The sequence below is a fragment of the Varanus komodoensis genome, unplaced genomic scaffold (genome assembly GCF_004798865.1).
Source record: "Varanus komodoensis strain SLA01 unplaced genomic scaffold, ASM479886v1 scaffold1, whole genome shotgun sequence".
Classification (NCBI taxonomy): domain Eukaryota; kingdom Metazoa; phylum Chordata; class Lepidosauria; order Squamata; family Varanidae; genus Varanus; species Varanus komodoensis.
In genome coordinates, this window is record NW_025335268.1 from 38,864,999 (window position 1) to 38,892,383 (window position 27,385).

A 27,385-nucleotide genomic window follows, 5' to 3' on the forward strand; every position below is an offset into this window, starting at 1 on the left:
TTCTATAATATCTGCCTGTGCAAATCCCAACATAAAATTCTAGAGCTTTCTTCCCAGGATAAGGGGTTTTTGTTGTTTGTTTTTTGCCCTAACATTGTCTCTTTTTTTTGCATTTATTGGCATCATTTCTGCCTGTTATTTCACACATGGTATATGTTAGTAATGAATGAATGTCATGAATGAACCTCTTACTTCTGCTTTAATATTGCAATAAATGATGCAACAAAGGATGCTGAACACTGTATTACAGTTGGTCCTAACATTCGCAGGGCTTAGGAGTTAGGGAAAAACCACAAATCTCTCTAGGCCATCTCTCCAAATCTTAACTTTTAATAATGTTACCATAAGTGTATGGCATTGTTTCTTCTCCCCTCCCTCTCTATGTGCATATGAGACAAGGCTGCAAAAAAATTTTAAACTCCCATTTAATTACTGATAGCAAACTCGTGAATAATCAAAACCAAAGTCAGGGTTCAACTGTATTTGCAACAGTGTTCTTGGAGATGATGGCAGTTGTGCAATTTTGCAGGGAAAAGGTCAGGGGGAGCCTAACTGAAGTGATCAGGGAAGAAGTGACAGTATCCGTGCGAGTCTTGTGGAGGTTTTCCCAGAGTAAACTAAGAACCCATAAAGCAAACCACATTCCTATACTGACAAACAACAGGTAAAACTATTTGAAAGGGGAGTAAGTACCATGTGTTTGCATGCTTGGCTTAGACATTCCACGGTCAAGTTTTAAAGAAAACTGTTTCATATGTGGCAAAGTAATCATGAGGTGAGCTACTGACGGGAGCCAGCACACAATTCTGCACTCCGCTGCCAGAAGCCGGTATTTGCCACACTTCCTGGGAGCACCACCCTGTTGCTCTGACTGCAGAGCAACCAAGATTGCAGATAGTCAAGATACAGGCGGACTGTGTGTATTTGACTTGTACCCAACTAGTCCCAGTTGCATGTACGTCAGGCTAACGTTCATATGTGCACAATCTCAGAGACTGGATGTGCCTGTTACATTCAACTAGAATGTATGATAAAAGCACTTCAAGTAGTACATTTCTCTCGGGCAGAGTTTAATAAAATTATTACGTGTCTTGGAGGAGTTCATCTTTTGATGCCATATTCAGGAGCCACCAAGAGTCTGATGAGTAGATTAGGTACCAAGGAGGTCTTCGCATGTGTGAGTGTGCACACATGATACTGTGGATCGTAGAATGACAAGACATATTCAGTTGCTGTCCATGGCCATTTACTTGGATTGCAGCATTAATGGGGGAATATATTATTTTGATTCATTCAATTTAGCTTTGAACTTGGAATGGGAACAGCCCTGTTCATCTTAATGAATGAGATGGAGGAGTACGACCCATCTGGTCCTCCGAGATCTCTCAGTGGCTTTCAGTACCACCAAACATGGGACACTTCACTGGTTTTGGCTTGTCCCTCTGGTTGTTATGGTGGCAGTCCTTCAGCAAGGGTCAGTTCCAAAAAAAGTTGCTGAAGGAATTCTCTTCCAGCCAATGCTGATTGCCTTAGAGGATGCTTCAGGGGTTCATTCTTTCCCCAGTGCATAAGGTATACATGTAATTAGGCTGAGTTACTTAATCTTGAAAACACATTATGCTGCTTATGATCTGTGAGCAATTGTTTTGTTTAACTTTAGCTTCATCTGCTGAACATAATTATTTACTGCAATTGCTGCCTTACTGCTATAGATGGTCACTTTCTTTTATGACCATTTTTGGTGATGCTTGATTGAACATTGAACTTTTATATTTCTGTGATGCAAGTTGCTTTCGGAGAACTTGGCTTTAAAAGTACCTTAAATAAATAAATATTTTTGTAAAGGTTAAAAAACACCTCATGAACTTGTCAAAAGAAGTCAATCTACTTTGATCTGTCAGCTCAAAGGATGACCATGTCTAGCTAACATGCCAATTTCTTTCCAATAAGTTACACTAAATGCAATTCAAGTAAAAACAAACATTAATGGACTAGAAATTAGAAAACAAAGTGTGTTTCAGCATTCTGCATTTTCTTCACCATACATATTTGTGCAAATAACAGTACCTTATACATGGTCTATATTTACTTTTGTTTGTATTGCATTTCCCATACTGCAATGAAACAGATTGAACCCCCACCCCTGTGTTTATAAGAATAAAAGAAGTTGGCAGTGGGAAAAAAGTGAGAAATATGACCATTTTCACATTGTTTCCAATAGCAGATTTGACTAGATTTCAAAATAAACTCTTTTTAAAAGACTCCTTCATGTGGTAGCAACTTTATTGAATAAAAATCCTTACTTAAGACACAAAATAATTCCAGAGTTGCAAAACATACTTTCAAATCGTCCAAGATGGTCAAATAAGAGAAAACACATGGACTGCCTTTCCATGCCATTTACGTTTAGGGGAGCACATGAAGTAGGTAACACCCTATAAGTTATATAGGAAGTTTAATCTGGATAGTTCTCTTTAAGACAACATTCAACTCATCAGAATATATGCAATTCTCAGGGTTGCTTCATACATCATAAAATCTGTAGAGTTTCAATAAAAGTATAAATCAACTAGGTTTCCATAACTACTACTGCTACAACAACAAAGAACAACACCTGCATGTATACATTCAACAGATTTCTAATCTAAAAACTATTTCACATTATTTCTTACCCAGAAGTGCTTCCCTCATAGGAATTCCATAAAATGTGATATAACTTCAGAATATACACTACACAGTGCTGAAAGATCAGCATCAGCTGGGCCACTTTTGCATACAATCCAAACTGCTAAAGAGAGTAAGCAAAATCAATTCAAGGCTATGTTCTAGAGAAAGATACTTAGGGTCTCCATTGCCACATGTATCAGCTTACTCATGTTAGTTCTTCTCATGAGCCAGGATCCATTTCCCCACCCCATGTACTGGCATGACCTCTGTCGTTTTTTCCTCAAAGCATGAGATAAGGAGTGCTTGAAGGATTACTCTTGGCTTTCAAGAGACTCGGTCATCTATAAGGAGATTCAAGCAAGCATGCAATTTAGGGCATGCACATCCTGGATGGCCAGCAAGCACCATTAAGAATTGATTAGAGGGGGAACTAATATTAGTTTGGATTATGCTGCAAAATAGCTAGAATAAATCAGATCTGGCAACACTTGTCAGTACTCTGCCACCCACAGCCACTCAGAGATCCAGAAATCTGAAAAGTAGGGGAGCAATTGTACTATTTCCTTGAAATTTACAGAACAGTACATCCAGGGGGTTTTGCGGCTTTCCTATACAAGGCTCTTAATCCACTGCTTCTACTTTCAGTTTTGTTGCAGGCTGAGATCCTTGCGCTGCAAGGAGCATTTCCTTGCCTGCTTTTCTGCTACAAAACCTCTAGGTGGCACTAGGGTTGAGAAGGAGCTCCCCTCTTCAGTTTGTGGACTTGTCGCATGCTCAGCCCTGTCTAAGAAAGCAAGGCAAGTGAAGCAGAAGTCTGCGAACACTTGTGGAACCCCAGCTGTGCAACCCATAACCTTCTTCTGCGTCATGTGCAGCACAAACAAAAGCTACAAGTCACACTCACAGAAGAAGTCTCTGTTTGCACAGCTCTGTTCCCAGTAAGGAAATTGGCAGGAAGCTGGCCTCATGGCCACAAAAAAAGCAGGACAGAGTCCGGGAAGCCAAGTCCAGGGAATCCAATGGATTCCAACCCCTAAAACAGATTCCTCATATATCCCCAGGTGGCATTATGGTATAGTGGAATAGCAGAAATGCACTAGTAGAAACAGGAATCGCTTCAGCCATCAGAAATAACATGCCATTTTTGCTGTTCTAAAAAATTGCTGAAAATGCTGTCTATAAATGAAACCTACAATTCAGAGTCACAGTGCCATCTAAGGAACCCATAAGCAACTATGAGAAGAAATAAGTGCCTCATAGAAAATCCCCTTTTCAGCAGGCGGTTAAATCAGTCTTCACAATTTCTTATAAGAGATCCATTAATTTGTATAATTTAATATAGTTATCATGGATCTGCTGCTGGATTATTGAAATCTTAGCAGTTGTATGTCATTAGCATCAATATACCATACCTGGTGATTTTTTGCTATGATTGGTATCATATGCAATCATTTTGCTATGATTGCCTGACACCTGAAAGTTTCATATATGTCAGTTTCCCCAAATGTAATAACCTGGTTCACACATGGCAACCAACAAGAGTATTTTTACTTATTTACTTATTTATGTTATGCAAGAAGGAGCAAGTGTGCTGATTCCCACCACCCAATCACACCACTGAAAGCAGCAGGAATTAAACCAACTCATTTTCCAAGTATGGATATTTATGGAGCCAAAATGGTGCTATCTACACAAAAGGGAAAATATCAGTAGGCTTGGGAAAACTCAAGTTTTATAGAAGGTCAAGCGACAGCAACAATAGTAGCAAAAAAAAAAAAAAATCCTTAGGAAAAATCTAAGGATGAATCAAGATCACTCAAGGAAAACTGACCACTATCAGCAGGCACAGAATGCTGGCTGACCAGTGGAAGAAAGTGGGAACAGAAAACCAGTGGGGTAAAGTGGAATGGAATGGAGTACCCTGGAAAAGGGTTGCCAGTTGGCTGGAACCCTAAAGAGGAGCATTTTCTATTTGTGGGAGAGTTAGGGCTATAACCCACTGATGTACATACTTATGATTCATTCAGATGTTATGGTTGACACCTGTGTCTGCTAGCCTTCATTGTTGCCTTTGACCACCGAATGAGATGCTTCTGCCACCCCACCACTTGTCACCTGAGGGCCCCCTGATGTTTGTGTGGTGAGAGCCAGAGAGAGGAGGAAAGGGGCACGGCCATAACACCTGCTGTTCCTGTGGGGCGGAGGCAGAGACCAGGTGAGGCCCATGCCAGCTGCACCTTCACAGCCAGCCGGTGCACAGGGGTGCCCCTTGGGCGCCAGTTCAGTGCTGGTTTGCACATCAGGTTTTTCTATTACATTATTGTCGTTTATTATTGCTATTTTATTGTTCTTTGATATCGTTGCACTATTTATTTTGATTTGACATCAATATTTGATATTGTTCTTTGATAGTGCTGTAGCTTTTGTTTCGATTAATTGTATTATGTATTTTGGATTTTAGTATATTCTTTTATTGTGTATTTAGAAATTGAATTGTTTAGCACCCAGGATGCTAAATGTAACTGTAAAGTGAAAAGAATGGTTTTTAGAGAAGGAGAAGGAGAAGGAGAAGGAGAAGAAAAGAAATGTGCTGCTTAATTAAAAGCCTACTCTCGGTTAGGCACAGATTTGAGAATGGAGAATAAATTACATGAAAGGCAAAGAGCATTAGATTCCTTTTAATCTTTTGGATAAGTGATGTGATTATTCAGCGTTTGCACACACAGAGAGACTTATTTTAAATGCACAACCCATCTGAGTGTACAAGTCTGCCTAAAAGGAACATTAGATCACAGCTGACTGGAATGCTGAACACCAGCCAACCCAAACTCATGGTAACCATTGTATTTTTAAAGATCCATTAAAAAGAGTAATTAATATTCTCCTCAGGACTTCAAATACATTATAAGTCCAACTTGGCAACCATCGCTTCTACTTTTAGCCAACTTGCTTTCTTGAATAGATCTGGACAGTTAATGGACCAACACTTGTTTTATGCTCCAGGATAGAAATAGTAGGGCACCCCGATGTGTGTCAAGGTAAGTATTTACTTACATTTACAAATGAGTCTTGTCTATGCCAAATGTAACATTAGGTAATTTTGATATGCCTTGCGGCACAATCTGACAAAGCAGACAGATTCGTTCCCCCCACCCCCCAAAAAAAAGTCCCAGAACCACTGTCCAGAATTATCTTGCCAAAATGTTACAATACAAAATTTGGCAACACAGCAGTCATATGACCTTCTGTAGCTGTAATGGTAAACTAAAGAAATCCCCTCTCCCTTTGCTAGTTTCCTTCCCAATCTACCTGGCATGGGAAAAAGAGCAAAAATTGGAGCAAGAAGGTCTTGCTGGAAACATCCTCCCACCAGTATGTGGTCTCTGAGAATACTGCTATGGCAATTCCAGGGATCCTTGGAACTTAATTTCTCGGGATGGCAAAGTATCTTTGCTTGGACTTTGGACCTCCTGGGAAGCCTATATTTCTAAAAATCCCAATGCCCGGGGCACTACTGTAGAACAATTCCAAAACTGGGTAGCGGTGAGGTGAGACATTCTTGTCCCTAAGTCAAGAAAGTAGGAAGGAGCACGCTATGAGGGCTCGAGGAAGATGTTGGACCCTGTGGTCTTCTCTATTATATCAGGAGTGCACTATTATCAGGAGGTATAAGAACCAGATTGGTTTCCAAAGCCCAATTTTTCATCATACAAAGAAAACATCAGCAATAATTGAGTTCTTACTTACAATTAATTCTGTTAAAATTATGTGGTAGAAACTGAGCAGGTAATGCCCTTGATCTTTTTTATGCTCCAGAGGTTGCCCATTTAAAATGGAGAAGGGAGACTTTATTAGAAAATTAGCATTAATAAAGATTATGATTTTGTTTCACATATTCAAATCTCAACATCTCCTGGTATTTATTATTTATTTAAAACTTTTGTATGCCGTCCTTTATGCATGGCATCTCAGGACGCCTTACAATCATTAAAACAACCACAATAAAACAGCAATCTTAACATAATAAATAACAGTTAATCAAAAAATATAAATTAAATAAGTTAAATAAAAGTGTCTGTTAAATATTAAAATTTAAATTAGTTTTTAAAATAACAGTTAAATAAAAAGGTTTTAACCTGACACCAAAAAGAATATAAATGTGGTAGGAAATATCACATTTCTTTTCACTGGGTACGATCAAATTATGGCCAGCCTACTAATCATATTTGGAAATATGGTCAGTTATATAATTTATTATTAGCTACCTTTAGAAGGTATGCCTGACTGACTCACCTGAGCCCATTTGTTGTTGATGATGATGCTAACAAATAACATATTTTAAAGAGGAAAGCACCAAATTTTAGCTTTATCAAAGCACAATATGAATCACAGAATCCAGCTGTGCAATTGCATATTCACCCTGGAACAAGAAACTGACAGAAATACCTAAATTATCACTAGATTTTCACCCAAAATTGACATAATAAAAAGCATCGTTTCCCCACTGGTTCCAGATGGCTCTTGTGAAACCAAACTTCCATGCTACTTCAAATTCATGGAAATGTGCTGAAAGTAAGACCCCACACATTCATGATTACTAATGGGTTGCGGAAGGGTCCTGGGAAATGTCTGGTCAGAAGTGAGGAAACATGAGTTTTTTGTTCCAAAGACATCATGAACTTAATAACTGGCTACATTCTAAGTGCATGGACATTGATTAACTTTCAGCAGACCTGCCATAGTCAATAATTTCAAGTGGCAGTGTGGGCTGAAGATTAAGAGCTAAGATGAAGTGCCAAGGAAAACAAAATTAATACATGAACATGACACAAGACCTAAAATGTGCAGAAAGCCAACCACACTTTTTGGTGCTCATGCAGGGGAAATACAAAGTGAGTTACCTAGTTTGGGCTCATCCCTTAGGTTCCACATGAGTCACAGTCCAAGAATACCAGGACAAGAAGACAGTTATACTATACCAAGAAACATATACTCTTAAGATTCAGCACAAGTCACTATTAGTCACTTTATGCTGACTTCAACAAAGATTTGCATCAACTCTACAAAATACCTGTTACTGTTTGGACATCAGACAACCTGCAGGGAAAGGGAGGTCCAAAGCTAGAATAGAGCTGTTGAGAAGTCATACTTACAAAACAACCTGATGCATCGAAAGGATTATAATGGAATATATAGGAGCTATACCTGCACTGCAGTCTTTTAATCCACAGTATGGAGAAAGGAGGTAAAGGCTCCCCTTTTGCAAAGAATTACTCATAGGTTGATTTGGATTTCCTGCAGCAATATTAGACATGTCAAGGGGCCTCAGCATCCTGCTGAGTAAGACAGATTAGCTACCCTGGTGGTCCAGAGTGTTCTGCTACAGCCCACTCAAAAAAGAAAAATGGAAATGTGTTAGATTATGTTGTCACACTTCATTTTATTTCTACTCCTTATACTGCACAGGCATCTGTCTATATAGCAGTGATACAAGAAAAGGAATAGATGAACAGTGGGAATGGCAGGTGATATCACCAAACACATACCATTTGAAAAAGTGGTACTGGAAGTAAATGCACACTTCATTTTTTCTTTCCTCTACTTTTTAAAGTTGATTATGCTATTATTACATTTAAAAGGTGACCTACATTTTTGTCTGTATAAGAACTAGATTCTCCACTGGCAGCACTATAAAATATGGCCATGACCTAAAGGGAGAAAAATTCTTCTGAGGATACATATTCTAAAATCAAATAGAGAAGGAATACAACAAGTTCAGATAAATTTGTCACCTGCAGCTGTTCAGGAAGAGGTAGGAAAGCACACTAAAATGATGGTTTATACAGATGCCTTGTAAAAATCTGAGGAAAGCAGCTTTCAAAAGAACATGAAAAACCTTCTGGATTACCAGGAGAATAAGAATAACTTGTACATCCCATAAACCAGCCAGCTGTGAAGGAAACAGCCTGGCGACAAACCATACCAGGAAAGCAGGTCAGGATTTCCTGCTGTAATAGAAGCCACGACTCAAATAGAAACTATGAAAGCAGGTCAAGCTGCAAGAAGGTTCCCTCATAAAGGGCCATGCTGAAAACCAATTGTGTGTGGCCGTTTAGAAAGGGACTTCCATTCCATTTTTATTTGGGGCCAACATTATGCTGTATATGCTTGACAATCAAGCCTGCTCTAACCTATACTGTGAGTGAAAACCTTACACAGCTTTAGCTTCTAGGTGCAAGTTTTCTGTTTTCTGAGACTCTTGTATATATGCAACCTGAAAGCTACAAGTGTAGCGCTGAAAAAAACTGGAGCTGCCATTTAAAAACAGAAAAAAGTTTCTAACCCTCGAAGTTGTGCATTGTGAGAATAAAGTTTCCATTATGAGGGTAAGTGCGACAATCAAGTTGCTTACTGCTCTATATGTGACTGAGAAGATCCCAATTAGCAGGAATATTGGAGCTTAGAGTAGTTAGATTAAGGTCAATCCATGCCATGCTGCATAGCGATACATCTTCACTACCAGTTCCATCCAACACTGTATTTCTGTTCCATTACAGACCCAAGTAATGTTTTTAATCTCTGAAAAACATTTTCCATAATTCTCATGTACATACGCACACACTGGCTTTGGGGAGATAAAGTAGAAAAGTAACAATTAAAGGTCATGTTTTTATTGACCAAATGGGCTTGGTAGGAGAGAAGAAAGACCAAAGGACAAACCAATCTGCCCACTCATCAAAAGCTCTCAAGTCAAGGGCTAAGTTTCAAGAATAACTATTCTATTCTCTCTTTTTTGCTTCTCTCTGTTGTTCTTGTTAATTTATAAGACTAGCCCATTTTTTAAAATTTATTGGTCAATGTGTGTTTTGATAGCCAATCTTTTTTACATTAACTCATGGCTAGATACAGCTTCATCAGGCAAAACAGACCTAATTAAAATAGTAGCTACAAAAAATTATAATTATTATCTGGTGAAGTCCATCATTTAACAATATGAGGACAAACCACAGAGTGGCTTTGGTTTATCTGCTTCCCACTTCCAGTCTCCACTTTTTGGCAAGGGCAAAAAAGACCTTCTGTTTCACATTAACCAGAACTTAAGCTATTGTCCAAATCCTAAACTGTAGTAAACCTTAAATATGGTTAGTTTAAACAAGGCAGGTTTCTAAAACATGGATTGAATTTGGCTTGTTTCCACCAAAGATTATTCACCATTATTTGTTGGGTTCAAACGAAGTTAATGAAAAGCTAAAATGAAAATTTCCAGACTCCTGCTTATGGCTGCACCAGAGGAGGTATGAGGTGAGCACAAGCCCAACACTTTTCCTTGGAATTATAAACTCTGATTCGCTGTTTGGTGCAAACTAGCCCATTATCTTTATTCTAAAGGAACAGCTGCAAATGCTACCAAGTGGATATTTGCTTTGTGGTCACATCACTCGCCACTGCCTTTTCCTGCAGGCTAGTGCCAGAAAATGTGTGACATTTTTAAAAGACTCAGTTTATAAAGTGGCAAAAACCAAGCTCAGGTCTACCACCTCATTGAGTGTGAGAGTGTACAGCTTTGGATCATTTTACACAGTGCGTAGATTATTACTGAACTGACATGCAAGAGGAGATTCCTAAGGTTTGTACCGATAGGATACACATGTTTGAAGGAAGACTGGAGATATATACCACATTTTAGATTGTTTAGGCAAACACCTAAAAATGATAGAAGTGGCCTTATACCACTGTGTATTCTTGCTGGCTGGCTATTCCCTTGGGCAGCAAGTCTAGCCCAGACTAACAATGCCTTTTTGGTAGTAGGTGGGAAACCAAATCCCTTGCTGGCTAGTTACGGGAATGAAAATAACTAGATGAGGTGGCAAACTAAGATGCTTATTAAAACCCATTTTTAATCTTGGCACCCAAGACACAAGAACCTAGGCTGAGGAGGAAAACAGGTGTTACTTTAAAGCTGTATCTAGAAGCTGTATGTCTTGTATTTCCTGTTTTTAGGCAGCCCTGATCCGGATTGGGACTCTGGAGGGGGGTGGGGTTAAATTTCAGAACAGGCTCCTCTGTGCCAACTCTGGGAGAAAATGGGGGCGAAATAGCCCTAGCTTTCTGACTTCTAGAAACTGTGAAATTCTATTATTCAGCATGGAAGTAAAGGCTAATCTGTCATCCTGTACTACTGAAATAAACTGAAATAGAACTAAGGTCCCCTCTCATAATTTTTCCAACAATTTTTTAGATGGCAAGGAAAATCCCAGTGCTTTGAAACGTACCTCTCTTCATAATATCCTCCTCATTCATTGTTTGGGAAGTTCTTAGATGGCTTTAAAAAAAAGCAGTGTTTGCATTTGTAATTAAGGCGAAAATCAAATTCCAAAAAGAAAAAAAAATCTGGAAAATAAGCAAAGTAATACTTAAAGCAGTACCACAGGATCCAAACCAGAAGAATGACATTATCAGATGATAATTAGCTCAAGTTAATGGATAACATCATCAGACCTCTACAGAAATATCAATACAGCACATTAGTAGCTATGTTCCCTTTCTTTTCTGAAAGATTTTTCTTTTCTTTTTCTTTTTTTGGCATCTTGTGGGTTCACAATCAAAGCTCTGCTTATCTTGCAATATTTTTCAAGGTGAAAGAGATACCTCATCCTTGTTTGCTACAATGCGCAAACCAATACTTAATACGGTTATAAAACAAACAGCCCTATTGCGGGAAAAGATCAACTGACAAATGAATAATAAAATGTCAACATGTGCAGCTTTCCAGTTTCAGTCATACAATATTAAAATAACAGCAAACAAATATGAATGTTGCTTTAGAATGAGGAAGAAGTGGCAAATTTCAAGGGACCTTGTCATATTATCAGATGAAGAACATGGTGTGCGTATGAGCACAAGGAAGGACCAAAACAGGCGATACTTTAAAGCTTTATCTAGGAGCTGTATGTCTTGTGTTTCCTTGTTTTTACTCCAGCACAGGCCAGGTAGCCCTGATCCAGATCAGGACTCTAGTGAGAGGGGGAAGGTAAATTTCAGAACAGGGTCCCCTGTGCCAACTCTAGGTGAAAATGGGGAAAAAACAGACCTAGCTGCTAGCCGCAGATTTTAAGTAGTACAGTAAAACCTTGGATTGTTCCAAAAAACAAGCTTGTAATCCAAAGCACTTGTATATCAAAGCGAATTTCCCCATAAGGTTCAATGTAAATAAGGTTAATCCATTCTGTGACTTTTTAAAATCACATTTGATTTTAAAAACATTTGAAACGGGTGCGCTCGGGAGAGAGGCGGGCGCGCTCGCAGGTGCACTCCGGAGCGGGGGGGGGGAGGAGACAATGCTGGGCTCACACCCACCGTGAGGGAGAGAAGACCCAGCGCTCAGTTGTGACGTGACACTTGGCAGGCAAAGTGCACGTATACTCTTACTGCAAGACATCGCTCCTTTATCAAGTTAAAACTTAGAAAAACTTTTCGCTCGTCTTGCAAAACACACGCAGACCAAGTTACTCGCAATCCAAGGTTTTACTGTATCTGGTTGTGCCTAAGGCACATGGGTGGAGGCGTGTGAGACCTGAAATGTACTGCTAACATCTGGAGAGAAAAAATCATGCCCCTCATAACAAGTGCCAAGGCAGAATAGCTACAGGCCTCATTGCCCAAAACACACACAAAAGGCATTTGTGTACCACCTAATAGTGAAAGCTCTCAGGGTGGTTTGGAACCTTGGAACTGCTCCCAGAACAGGACTTCACCATAAAAAAATTCTCCAAATATTATACTGTAAAACCATTTAACAGCAAAAAAAAAGTGATATAAATAAACCTGTTAAAGCGCCTGACATAGGTGCACCCATTGAACCATTACATATCCTTAGATGTCTTTAAAAGTCTTGACACACAGGGATGCCTTAACCTGGCAGCAGAAGAATGACCTTAAAAGGACATCATTCCAAAGTCAGGGGCTGCTACTAAGAAGGCCATCCTCAATGTTATGCTCTGAGCCTCCCTCTGAGGCCTTACTCAGAGAAAGGCCTCAGACAGTTGATGGCAGCATCAGGGTAGATGGCAGCTGAGGCCCTAAGGCAGGTATTGGATCCCAAGCCACATAAGGTTTTATGGGCTAAAACCAGAACCTTATGCATGATAATGCATGCAACATATCTGGGCCTTTTGTGTGATAAAATTATCCTTTCCACCAGTCAGAATGATACATGTGACTAAGCTACCCTGTGAAAGGTAATCTGGTTGTCCGTGCGGCTCAGAGAAAGCTAACACTAAACGTATCTCCAAAGCTCCACACTCTGGCCAAACAATCACAGGGCAAGTAAACAAGATCTCCACAGTCATCATGTCAAGTAAATTCACTACAGCTCCATGAACTGAAACATAGCACATTTTAGCATTCAAATGTCCAACTAGCAAACCAGAGCCCCAACATTAAGCAACTTGAATGCGTCGCATGAATATCCAGTGGGAAGATGGGTTTTGGGGTGATGGTTTTGCAAACTGCATTTCCCCGCTATACTCTCTCTCAATCTGCAATTGTGACATATGAAATAAGAGAACCAGTATGGTATAGTGGTTAAGAGCATAGGACTCAGGTGATCGGGATTCTAGTCCCTGTTCAGCCATGCAGCCAACTGGGTGACTTTGGGCCAGTCACAGACTCTCAGCCCAAGCTCACAGGGTTGTTGTTATGGAGATAAGACTCAGAGCAGGAAGAGGAGAATGATGTTAGCTGCCTTGAGTTCTTTAAAAGAAAAAAGGTGGAATATAAATCAAATAAATAGATAATGACAGATTATTGTTATTATAATTCCATTTATATGTCTCCTTCTACCCAAAGGTTTTAAGGCAGCTTACGGTAAAAATATAGATACATACAGTAATAAACAAACAATAAAATACATCATAATCAAAATTTAAAACCATATAATTATAACAACATGACAAAATAGTAGACAGGGGAACTTGATCAGTTATTTTAAAAGTTGTTAAGAAGGAACATTTTTGCCTGGCGCTGAAACAATAACAGAGACGGCACCAGGCAGACGTCCGTAGGCAAACTATTCCAAAGACAGGGAGCAGCCACCGAGAAGGCCCTTCTTCTATATCAATCCCTCTCACCTCTTTGAGGGATGCTACTTGCAGAAGGGCCTCCTGGCCTGATCTTAGGGGCCCTTCTGCAAGGCAGGCTCATATGGGAGGAGTCAGTCATTCAGGTAACAAGCCCTAAGCTGATAGGACTTTGTATGTCATAACAAGCACCTTGAATTGGGCCTGGGCAGCAACTGGTAGCCAGTGCAATACTTCAAGTACTGGGGTGATGTGCACCCTAAGGGGTGCTCCAGTCTCCATTCTTGCTGCTCGGTTTTGTACCAGTTGCAATTTCTGGACTCAAAGGACAGCTCCACATAGATTGCATTGCAGTAATCTATCCTGGATATTACCAGTGCATGGGTGACTGTTTTCAGGCTCTGTCCATCCAGGTAGGGACGTAGTTGGAAAATCTCGTAGTTGCAAGAAGGCATCCCTGGACACTGAGTCTACTTGGACTTCCAGGGACAGACCTGGGTCCAGGAGCACCCCCAAACCACAAACCCTATCCCTGAGGGGGAGTGTGACCCCATCAAGGACAGGCGAATGCCCCTCCATCCTGGATTATGCAGTCAAGAGGGAAAGCGCTAAGAGGTAAACAGCACATAATTGGCCCTTATACATATTTCATAAGTACTCTAAACTCTACTCCTTCTCTTAAGTTCACAGTTTCTAAAAATTGGAGGTCAGTGCAACAAACTCCAGATCAACATGGGAAATGCACATAGAATTCAACACATATTTTGTTTTGGCTATTTTATTGTGTTATCCAATGTAACTTCAACTGCTTTTATTCCTTGCCCGGCTGCATTTTTATACCCACTAACCTAAGCCCCTTAAACTCAGCAAGACCTACTTCTAAGTAGACTTGTACAGGATTGTGCTACTGCTCAGTCTGGTGCCAAAATATAAAAATATGTACCAAATTATAGCTCTATCTCTCTTGCTCTCCCCCTTTTTTTCCCTCTCTCTCTCTCACACACATACACAAACCAGAAGAGAGGAACATAATAGGCCCCTAAGCAACCAAGTATTGATTGAATCTTCTCACTTTCTCTACACACAGATTGTGCAGATCTAAGTTTTCTAAGCAGTTATGTCCAGTGGAAAGGTGGGGATAATATGTCTGTAAGTTGAATTAGACACAAAAGTGGGATGATATTATCTTTCCTACAATAGGTATTCTGAGAAAATGAAAGAACAAGTTTCTCAAGAAGAAAACAATACCAACCTTCATTCCTAGATAAGGTTTCTTTACCCTCTGGTGTTTTATCTGGCATCTCAGCCAAGGCCAGTTCAGTGAAACCTGAGGGATATAAAGAAAAAAAGCTATTCTCATACCAAGGCCAGGAGAATATTTTTCTGTAAGTTGATGAGCTATTTCACATACTCTCTCATTCTCTAAAAACAAGAACTGTGGCATTCATGTCATCAGCAAGAAGAAAAACACAGTTAACAATTGAATATATACAAGCTCTAAGACTCTATAATAAGGGCATACTGAATTCATTTGAGAAATAACAGTCCAATAGTATTTTACAGCAAGATTCCTGAAAAAGGCTGACTAGCAGCCACGGAAACCTTACCCAAAGGCGAACCCTCCTTAATCAAAGCTGAACCAAAATACTGTTAAAAGAAACCAAATGACTTTGATGGTCTCCAGTTCAAAGCAAGATTCGGTAAAGTACTAGTGCAATACAAAGCATTTAAACACTATACAAAGTGATCTCGTTCTTTTAAGAACTCTGATCTTTTAAGTATATGTGTGTGTGTAAGATAAAGTATGATCTTACAAGGAAAATAGTATAATTATCTAGATCAATTTCCTGTCACTTCACAACCATTCATCTTTAGCTTACTAATTGGCCTATACCTCTGGAGTCTAGCCCTATCACAGGGCCAGATTGAGGTGTATAAACTTTAAGATACATCCAAAAGGATGCAGCAGACAAAGAAAGGATTTCTTTAGATCATGGGTCCTCAAACTATGGCCCACGGGCCACATCCGGCACACCATGCCCATTTATCCGGCCCGCCTCAGAGGTTTTGGACTCGCTCAGAGAAAACGATCTCCGAGCGTGTCCAAAATCTCTGAGCCAGCACAGGCATTCTCAGAAACTGAAGAGAGAGCCAGCACATGCACCAAATTGCAACAGCTCAACTGCATGTGCGCCAGCTCTCCCCACCCCTCTCCCAATACACACATATACAGAGAGGGAATACGGAGCGGGAAACAGAAGAGAGGCAGGCAGAAGAGAAAGAGAGATGAAGATGAAGAAACTAAAAAGTAAGAAAAATACAACTTTTAAAATCTATTTTTAATTATGGGAGCCCAGGGGTGGCCAGCCACGCGGCCTTCTCTGCGCAAGCAAGCCGCTGCCTCACCATGCCCTGCCGCTGCCTCCTTGCCGCACACACACCCGCCACCACCGCTGCCGCCTCGCCAGCCGCGCCCACCTTTCAACTGGCCCTGTCAAAAGTTTGAGGATCCTTGCTTTAGATCCACATTTTCCTGTTCCTGCAATAATTCCCATTCCACTGGGGATCAAGGGACTTTACAATCATGAATGCACAGAGGTATGGGAGACTTCATATGCCCACACAAAATCATGATGTCACTGATGGTAAAATCATATGATGATATTGCACAATTCCTAACTATCTTAGTGAACATTAAATTCAGAAAGAAATAAAGCAAAAAAACCTAATGTTGGAAAAAGCAAAACGGAAGAATATTTTAAACTTTTAGCAGATGGCAAAGGTTTGAAGACTGCACTATTTACTGTTTACTCATTATCCCATATGACATGCCATGGAGTGGAAATGAAGCTGGCATCAGCAATCTTATGAAATATGCAGTGCTGTGGACCACCAAGGATTGCTGCACAAGGCAGGCACCTGAAGTAAGTCCCACTGTATTAAGAAGGAGCTGCGCATCCTTAGCTATCCAAGCACATGATAACTGAATTATTCCCCCTTCCAGACTGATTAGCATGTTGCACACACCGTAGGATCTTCAGTTAATCTGAGCATCTTCATTCTTAATGCTGTAATTCATGCAATCAATGGCTGAAACATCTAAAATGTATTCTTAATAATGCCCCAGAATAATTTGCACAGAAAATAAGTTTTATTCTTCCAGTGTGCATATTAAGGGCACAGTTCAATGTCCTGAGCCCTTGAGGCAGATAAGCCTTGAATTTGGATGCTTGTGTGCTTCCTATGTCTGGAAGCACATGGCAGCGGCAACCTCCACTTCTGTTGTGACTAGTTTCAGGTATAGAAACATAGAAACAGAGCTAGTCAGAAGGGTCCTCCTGGGCCATCTAGTCTGACCTCCGGCACCAGCCGGCTCCGCTCATGACATGCCCACCATGTGCACATCCAGCCTATCCTTGAACACCCACACCAATGGGGCCTCAACGACCTCTCGTGGAAGCCCATTCCACACCCTCGGGGTCCTGACTGTCAGGAAGTGCTTCCTGGCATCCAAACAGAACCTTGGCTCCCTGAGCTTTGCTCCGTTGGAGCGCGTCCTGCCTTCCTCTGCAGGGGAGAACAGGTCTCTGCCCATCTCCTTGTGACATCCCCTCACATACCTGTATGTCGCCAACAGATCCCCTCTGAGTCTCCTCTTCTCCAGGCTGAAGAGACCCAGTTCCCTCAAGTATCTAGAAAGCCATAAAGCGTGGGAGGAGAAAAGAAAGCCTAGAATGCCAACAGAAACGGGTGCAAGTCCCCAGCCTTAGGTCTATTCCCCTCCTTGCCTTGATTTCCACACACACACCCCAAAGCCCAGTTACATGCACTTCCAAGACAAGGTGGGGCTTTGGCCTCCGGAGTCCCAGTTCTGAAGACCACTGCATCTCTGAACAGGAGGTTCTGAATCATCCTATAGCTCCTAGGTGAAGTTGGCAAGTCAAAGGGCTGCGCCCTTAGCCAGTGGTTGTCACTGTGAATATGGCAATCTAAAACATCTGCAGTTCACACTTCAAGGAGAAATTACTGCACTGTGCAAGTATGATAAACAGAAATTCAGTATTCAGATTGACACTTATCCAGAAATAAGGAGAGGGAAACAATAATTTTGTATATGCAAAATAGATTCATAGAATCATTCAGTGGCTAAATTTATGGACCTAATTGTAAAGACATGACAAGTTTACTTCTAGCACTTAGTGCACATGTAAATCATACTGTTTGCAAATGTTTATTTCATAAATGGTAATTCAGTAGAGAATAGTCATCATTTATACTTCCTGAAAGGAAAAATCTTAAAATTAAAAAAAAAATGCCACATGGAGTCACAGAAAAATGGAAGGAACTTTTTGGCTTTAGAATTTTCGCTCTGTGAGCAATGCAAAGTCATAACTGCTATGCTGGAAAGTAACCACGGAAAGCTGCCGCCGACCACGGATCCCTCTTTCAGCCTGCAGGTTCAATTCTATTTTGGAGGAGCTCTCAGGACCGCATTCCAGTGAGGATGGGGCCAAAAACCAAAGGGTTGGGGTCAAAATACCAGTACGTGTTACCTGCAAATTCATGCTGAGCTGCAAAATCACTAAGCTGAGATGAGGAGGAAGGAAGTGAGCCAGAGAAATGGGGCGTGGCTGCCTGCAAACCCCCGAGGGCCATGCGGGGACCTCGGGAAAGCTAGTTTTGGCCCAAGGGTTTGCACTGGTGTCAATACAGAGTTGGAGAGACCTGTACTCCTGTGGCAATCTTACTGAAACTTTCTTGCCTGAGAGATTTGCAACAGAAGTGATTTGTCAAGTGTAGATGGACTAAACTAGACAAGTTATTTCACAGAAATACATAGTGTGGCTGTCATTTATTATATTTGTGAGAGCTACCCATAACCTATGATTAAATTACAGACAAAGCTTAACTGGATTCTCTTAGTTGAGGAAAAACATATAGCCGATCATTATCGACATTATGATGGCATATTCAAGGGAAATAGGACAGAAAAGATCTAGTAGACACCATAATTAGCTCATAATGGAGTGACATTTTCAGGCACTGGCATTTTGTATTGGAACTACTTTGTAAAGAGGTTCATTATGTTCTCAACCTAAGTGGGTTCTGCCCAGTCTAAAAATACATCTCAAATATCATGAGCATAACCACTGAATACAATGGTAATTATGCGCAATACAGGATATACTGTCTTTGCTGCATATTGGTAATGGAGGATGAACGCACACACAGAAATTGAGTAGTTATCGGAATCAGATAAGGCTTTATAATTTCCACCGACCATGGCTGCCGTGTTTGCTGACCAGTTGGTTGCAAAGTCGCACTGCGTTGTCACTAGAGGGAGTCCTGGAAACACATACCATATCGGGTAAAATGGAATACACAGTAAAAGGAGTGGAAGAATGAGCAAAGCCCATGTGCTGAAAATTACAAATGGTTCATAACTCTTCTATACAGATTTTCCACTCTAAATTATACCAAACATGAATAGGATATGCTATAAATCTTGCAGAGATAGGGCTGAACTTGACATTAAAGGGCAGACAGGTGTAACAGGCTGACAGCTTTAAAAAGAAACAAGAGCAGCTGCAGAAAACTGAAAAATGGGAACAAAGGGACACTTAGTACTTCCCTTTCTGGTTTATTTTCTGATCAAAATTTCCATTACCAAACTGCTTTTCTACACAAATGGGAAAGGTTTTCAAACTGGATAATGGGTGTAAAAATATCTTTACTGACAACATGCACATGAAATCATGATGTTGTCCCACAGATGCATTAGATTATGCAGTGATACAGGGTGGAAAATTTTATGCTTTCTTCTTACCCATAAAAAGATTCCATTTCCTATATTCGTTACTTTTTATATATACTTTTATCTATAATATTGGCACATCACTCCATATCTAGGCAGATTCTAGAACAGTGAATAGTAAAAAGCTAAAGCAGATAAAAGAACAAAAACAATGAATGGCTGCTAACTGCAAATACAATTGTAGGCAAGCCCAGCTATTTCAAAGCTGCACTTAAAGTCTTTCTGCTGATTATCGCTACAGAGAACATGACAGTACACATATATGTCACTGAAAGATATGTAAACCTCAGACATGAAACGGAAGTACACAACAGGGACAGCAGAACTGGAGATGACCAACAACCACAGAGGAATAGAGTAGAACTCTGCATGTTCACATGCTATAGACAGACCTTGGGTTTCAAAAATTAATTAGTACCTCCCCTTCTCCAAATGGATGCCCTTCAGATGCCTTGGAATACAATTCTCAGCATCCACAGCCAACCATTTTGACCAGAGGATGCTGAGGCTACAGTCTAACCTGTCAAGTTGGGGAACACTAAATCAGTGCATCACCAGTTCTCAGAAAGTTACGTGTTTCCCTTATATCTAAATATGCTATCATGTTCAAATGTTTTATGTGTATTTGAGTTTCAAATAAATCCTGGATTTTATTAATCCCTGGAAATAATATTTATTATTTTATTACCAAACTGATTTGCCACCTTCCACAGAAGTATCAAAGCAGAGAACATAAAATACAACAGCAATAAAACAAAAAAGAAGACAACAGCAAACACAATACAATATTGATAGGCAGTTAAACCCTGCACTCCACTGTGTGCAATGGACCACAGCTGGCTGGGAAAGACGAGACCTAAGCCAACGTCTGACCATCAGAACAACAGCAGGGAGGGGCTAACAGAAGCTGGTAGACCAAAGCAAAGGAAAGGTGTTTCCACCGAAATGCAAAAAATCATTAAAGCATGCTTAATGTTTCCCTTTAAATACTTCAGATGAATTGTGTTTTTGTACAAAAAATTAAACAGGGCCACTCTTTTAGCTTTATTGTTAAAGCAAATCAAACATGCTGAATTAGATCCTTCTAGTTGTCTCCTGCTGCAAACTGAACTTTTTCCAATGCAATATTATTATACTACCTTTTCCTATCCCACATTAATCTGAGCTGAGCGCATCTTCAAGCAATACCTCTGTCAGCTAAAAGGCATTTCAAGAGACAGCACCCTCAACTATGATCTATGGTATAATTTCACAGGAGTTTTTCCCCCACTGATAAAATGAACCCCCATCAGACAAAGCTTGACTGTTGCTGCTGTTGTGCTTCCTCAGCGCACAAAGAATAGAATGAGTCATGCCTGTTGGACAAAAAGATTGCAAGGGAGAATATCAGCCTGGTCACAGTGACCCACAGCAGCATGCTCAAACTTGCTGCACAGAGGTTCTTGGGCACTCACTCTAGCGTGCACACACGTCCCTCCAAGATGGGAACTAGAGCTGGCTTGACAAATGCACAGCTCCTAGCTCTGCTCAAGCATTGTGGAAAAGAAAGACTGGAAGCCCTGCCTTCTCCACCTCTAAGGGGATGGTTCACTGTGAGGCTGCCACCGCATCTGGCTGAATGCAGCTACAATCCCTTCCTGTGAATGGGAACCCTGTGCAGCACCTGTAACTGGGTTCAAAAGGGACCAGGCGGTCACACTCCTTCAGAAAGGATGCCACATGGCCCCTCCTAGGCAATCCAGCAGGAATAGTAGCACCTGTATTCTCTAATTACAGCATCTGAGCTGTTTTCAAGGGCAACCCCACAAACAACACAGGATTTCAGCCTAGAGATCTGAAGCACTTGGTTCACCATTGCCAAACTACTACCCTTATCCAGGAAAAGCTGCAGCTGACATGACAGCTGAAATAGGTGAAAGGTGCTCCATGCCACAAAGGCCACTTTGGCCACAAGTGACAATGTTGGTTCCATGGGTACCCCAAGATGAATACCGGCTTGTTCATCCAGAACACCAACTTCCTGGGTTTGGGAACAGCCGATACACAGTATTACCATCTGGCCAGGATTTGCTTTTATTTACTGGTCCTTATCCAGCCTTTATTTGGTCAGACAACAGCTAAATACTTCTGTAGCTTCACCTGGCTCTGATGATAAAGGGAAACTGAACTGGGGGGGGGGGGTCAAAATACCAATGGCACATCTTTCTAACACCCCAGCTGCCCTCACTCAAGTAGAGAATTAAAAAGCATGTTGAATAAGATACAGTCTTGCAGGAATCCACAGCTCACACTCCCACAGAGTCCATCAACAATCCACTAACGCTATTTCCAAAACTGATCCTGCAGGTATGAAATGAACCATGATATTGCTGTGGTTTCCAATCCATGGAGTTAGTCTAGCAAGTTATCATGGTCCATTGTATCAAAAGCCACTGAGAGATCTAAAGGAAGCCTAGTAGCTCTACCCAGTAGCTCTGTTACCTAATAGCTCATTTACAAATCTGCTTCCATTCTCCTCACTCACTCTCTTTAAGCTGCTCACATCTTCTCATGAAAAAGACAACCCCTGAGGTCATGCTGACATTTTCCAAAGTAAGGGGAAAGGGAAACCCTGCAAAGATTCCAGTAATAACAAAAGAGATTAACATCCCAGACCCATACAAACAGCAGGCTGTTAGGAACTGCCATCCCTCCGGTGGGGCAAAAAAGGAACACCCCATGTGCTTTCATTTGCATTTCCATTAATTCATTTCTACCTAAGTACATGGAAAACTCCGCACTAACATACACTGCCTGGCAGTCCCCTGGCCAAATTTTTGCCCACACAGGTTCCATTTTAAATGACCTATTTAGGACTGAGAGCCAGGTGAGGGCTGAATATCGCAGAAGTAACAGTGGCCATAACACTGAGTTGAGCTTGTGCATATGGCAATCCAACTGTCAAAAAACTGCCTGAGATGGCTTAAAATTGGCTATGTAGTGATCCATCCATCAGCATTCAATAAAGTACTTCCCATGCACAGTTAGGAAAGACATCTTCACAATGAAGCAATTTCAAGCATGACCTCTGAAATGGACAGTTGTCACTACTAGTCATATATGTGTTTGAGACAGTTGACATAGTCCACTATAAACATATTATAATTTCAAATAAAAATGCACTCTTCCAGTCTTTCGGCTGACTTCTAAAGCACCACTTGTTGGAAAACTCTGTTCAAAGCCTTCCTTGTGACAGGAAATGGTATATTTCAAAGGATCTGTACTGAATTCACTCAGTTTTGTCAGCACATGGAACCCTGAGATTTTCTCAAGTGTTATTCAGATACAGAATTAACATTTTCTAGAAAGTTCAGCAAATGTGTTACTTCTAAAGGAGTGCCATAGGGTGCATGAACACATAACGTAATGTAATGAAATACTATATTAACAAACAATCCATGTATTCCTTCCAAGGAACTTCAGGGTAGATCCTCTGTAAACCTGATGACTCATGTGCACTATAGCGCAGCTCAACCTAGGTCATCAGCACACAGAGCCAAGTATCCAATTAAGAAAACAGATCCACAGCAAGAGAAGTGGGATCATGTCATGTTGCCAGAAACACACGTAGGAATTAATTTCCATTCAGAAATTTTTATTTCACAGATTAGCGAACAGCAAAAGATTACTACCACTTAAAGGGACATGGAGGGGAAGAGAAGGGCACTTAATATATCTTAATAACTTAATAATGTTAACAGTAAGGATATCATATAATTTTTCATTTTTCTGATGTTCCATGCTGCTCTGACAGGGTTATTTTTAAATGCCTTTCTCCCCCCACATCCATACATAATTTTATACCCCAACCCAAATAAGAGTAAAGAAATGGTCTTATTTTTTTCCTGCTGGACTACAGCAAGGCATATGCGCCGATCCATACCAGACACGCCTCAGAAGGAACATAGTAGGCTCTTGTGGACTCTAACCTACAGAGTTCTGTCTCCATAGTAATTGTGGTTTGTAGATGTTTTTCTGCTGAATCTGCAGCTTGCTAAGAGCCACACTGATGAACTACAATGTAGAAGGTTGTCATTCAGCCAAAAGCTGCCATTTCCCAAAGTTTATCCTACGCAGAAGCCTCTAATCATCCAAGATGAAAACAAAGTTGACTTCCCAAGCATGACGAGCTTTAAAAAATGTGGGTGCTTCCATTTCAAATCAATTAAATACAACTGTGACAATATTTCAAACTTTTTTTCTTTAAAAACCAAAATGAGCACTTTGCTTTTGCTAGTTTTCAGTCTAATTGTTTCCATGTCATGAACAGGAGCCTCAGGAATTTATAAATTTTGTAATATACCCAAGTTTTGCTTGGGCATACAAGGTACAAAGAAATCAAGTGAATTTGGGGCAATATTTGCATAGACACAAATATGCAACTTACTTTTATGATTTTGTTTAACGGATTTCTTAATTACATTTCAAGACTGCAGTCTTCCCAGGAAAGTTACAAATCAATATTGGTATTTCATAATTTCATAAACTGATTTTAAAAGAGATTTAAAAATGAACCAGTAACAAAAACAACATGGAAGCAGCTGTATTGGAATTTCAGACACTACAATACTGTGGTAAAATACATAGCCAAATGTACCTTTAAAATAACAGGGATAAGAGAGATGAGAATGAAAGCACAAGTACTTTCTAAAATTAAAAATAGTAACTCAAAATAAAAATAATAACCTGTGATGCAATTCACAGGTCACAATCTGTACTGATGCCGTCTACAGTGTCCTTAAAGACAAGTTACTTATCTGTACCAGTAGTGATTTGTGTGGTCATTGGTGCACCCACACATATGGGATCTGCACCTGTGCAGAATCCTATTTTGAAAGCAGATGATCACCCTCTGAGCAAGTGGAGCATGAAGAGAGGACTCAACTGCCAGAGTAGGAGAAGCAAAGAATGCGGGAAAGATTGGGTCCGGATTTGCATGGAAATTAGATGCTAACTTGGGCAGAAACATGATGAAAAGCCAGTTTACCACCTTATTGCAATGGAAAGCTATCTAAGGTGGGTCACTGTGCAATGCTCACAATGCTCTGAACTTAAGAGTTGAAGTGAAGGCTACCAGGTAAATACTCATGCAAGAGAGGAATTTGAGATCTGCCATCATAAAAAAAATCAAAAGATATGATAGTCAGAGCTTGTAGAATAAGGGACAAACTTCACTTGACTGGTGCAGCAATGTTCTGTATAACCCAGAAGTTCTGCTTGATGACTGCATTCAAGAAGAGGGAAACGCCATTCACCAGGAAATGAGAAGCCAAAGTATGCTACCAGGTATATTTATGAGGGTTGGGGGAGTGTCTGGCATTTGTAAGAAGGAGCAGAACTGCATAACTTTGCATAATGAGCATGGAGAAGGGTAAAAACCACTCACAGAAGCACACACAATCCAGTTATGGCCATAGAAGAGTCTTGTGGTTTGTTTTCAAGCTGAATCAATTGTACGCTGCACAACTACAGAGATCATCCAGTTAGTAGATCAAGGGAAGTTGGAGGTATTTATCTCAAAAGAGGGAAAGAAGGGGTAGGACGAGGGTTGCCTTGGCCATCACAGAATTACAAACATGCACTTGTCCTATATATCTCTATCTTCACTAGCACTTTTATGATGATCAGCAATAACAGTGTTCTCATTCCCTAGAAGCTATAGACTCTCTGAGGTGTTTTTCTCAAAAGAAAAGAAGTCTACTTTTGGATTGCTCCAATGGTGAAATAGGTCTGCCAGCACTGTCTTGTCCAACACACTTCCGTGGGATGCCAGGTAATTACGGACGATACACCAGTCAAACATGGGAAGGGTGAGGTGAAGGAGAGGAGATTTCATCAGAGCACTGGTATTTCTCTTTGATGGCAATATGGAAATCTGCCCTTCAGATCTACCAACACGAACCAATCCTATTTGCATAGTTCTGACCGATACCAACATGACCATCTGACATCCCTTGGAGGTGATAAATGAACTAACATTGTTGAGATCCAGGATTGGTCAAAGTCCTTCATCCTTCTTTAAAATCATGAAATACTGGGAATACAAAGCCTCATAGACTGGATGTGTTCTATCACTCTCTTGTTGCCCATATAGACCAGGATGGTCTGTGTTTAAAACTCCCCCCCCCCCCCCATAGCTTTGCCTCTCTTTGCATCAAACAAAACCATCCTGTTGAAGGGAAGGTCTTCAATGTGGGATTGAGCTTCCTGTGATAACCCAGCCAACCTCCGCCAAGCATGCCTTTTCAATGCCACGAAATGCTGACTACTGCTAATGCCATGAAGTATTAATTGGCTGACATGAAAAACATGTAGCTTCACTTTGGAATACTGCTGCTAGTTTTTTCTTGTCCTCACTGAGATTGTTAAAAAGAGGTCCCACTTTCTCCTATAAGATGAACTAGTAGCATGTCATCATGCCAGTAGCATCTCAGAAGAGTAGATCCAATAAGCTTTTAAGTCCAAGTGTCTCCTTTCCTTGTCCACTGTGGATAAATGAACCCATTTTCACTCTCCCTTCTCTGCCTTCACTGAAAGTTAGGAAATGGGTGTATAAACAGAAGTATGGAATCTTTCTTTTGAACCCATACATATTCTGTATTGCTGGCTTGTCTGCAAAAAGAGGACTTGCAACAAGCTGAAGTTGCAGCATGGAGTGCTTCAAAGACAGGGTCCTTTATTCTTACAACTAGTTGTGGCATTTTTAAGTCGAGAAGCTTTGCCATGCAGAGTCCCTGCTCTGAAAATGGGTCCTATGGCCTCCAGGGGAGAAACCAGATGATTGTAATAGTATTTGTCCCTTGGCAATCCTCCACACTTGGAATCCCAGTAGTAGGTTATGGCTAGGTGTCAGATCCTATGACAAACGCTTGTCCTAATCCAACATCAGAAAACAGGATCTGCATTTGGATGCTCATAAAACCTGGAGACATGATCTCTCCAGCTTTCAGAACAGTAGCCAGAAACATTGAATCCAAGTGCTATCTAAGCCTAACCATACCAAGATCTAACTATACCAAGCAGGAGAACTGTTCTGGTGAACATCATGCCTCTGACTCAGCACTGAAGTCAGTGACACATTCTCTGATCTAGATTCAATCAGTGCCAGGTCCTGTATCAGTAGGACCCTCCAAGAAGAATCTCTAGGATGGTACCATGTTATTCACTCAGTTCACAGCATCAAACCGGAAGTTCCCTTGACTGAGTCATTCTTCTTCAGCTCTGCTCTGTTTTGACAGCTCCTTAGCCATTGGGAGTATTAACCATTGCCCAGGTGTGGGTGGATCAGAATAGCTCAAATCCAGGGCAGTTTGTTCCACACCCAAAGGATGTGGTGGGTGGGAAAGGTTTCTGGCAGCACCTTGGAAGACCCAATCAGTATTCATACCAGGACTGGTGTTGCTCATCAGTCCATTGCCATCAGTATTTTTTTCCCAGAGCTTGTCTTAGAGGCTTCTCCTTTCCTGCTTTGTAAATTCCTGACAATCAGGGCAAGTTTCATCTTGGGTCTCCAACAAGAGAGTTTGTTTGAGGGTGGAAATTTGTTGCCACAACAGAGACACTTTCAAGAGGGGACCCTCAGGGTCATTTGCCCACAGGTGATGAAGCAGTAGCAGAGATTGCAAACAAAAAGCCACAAGTAAAATGTAAAAGTTCATTAGAAAAACTGCAGAAAGAGAAAGGTAAGACAGCAATAAAAGCCTTAGCAGTTGCAAATATCTCACTGGATGATGAAAGAAGTTCCCAAGGAGGCCGCCATAATGACAGCTAAAAGAGAACTGCAGGG

General features: G+C 40.7%; 1 protein-coding gene across 1 annotated transcript in view; it reads right to left on the reverse strand.

Moving 5' to 3' along the window:
* The window catches only part of PLEKHG1 (pleckstrin homology and RhoGEF domain containing G1), a 139,382-nt gene that overhangs the window by 83,648 nt on the left and 28,349 nt on the right, over nucleotides 1-27,385 (reverse strand). Inside the window, exon 2 of the mRNA XM_044422818.1 lies at nucleotides 14,998-15,072. Within this exon, the coding sequence (XP_044278753.1) occupies nucleotides 14,998-15,046 (49 nt within the window). The 5' untranslated portion in view covers nucleotides 15,047-15,072. The remainder of the gene's footprint in view (nucleotides 1-14,997; nucleotides 15,073-27,385) is intronic.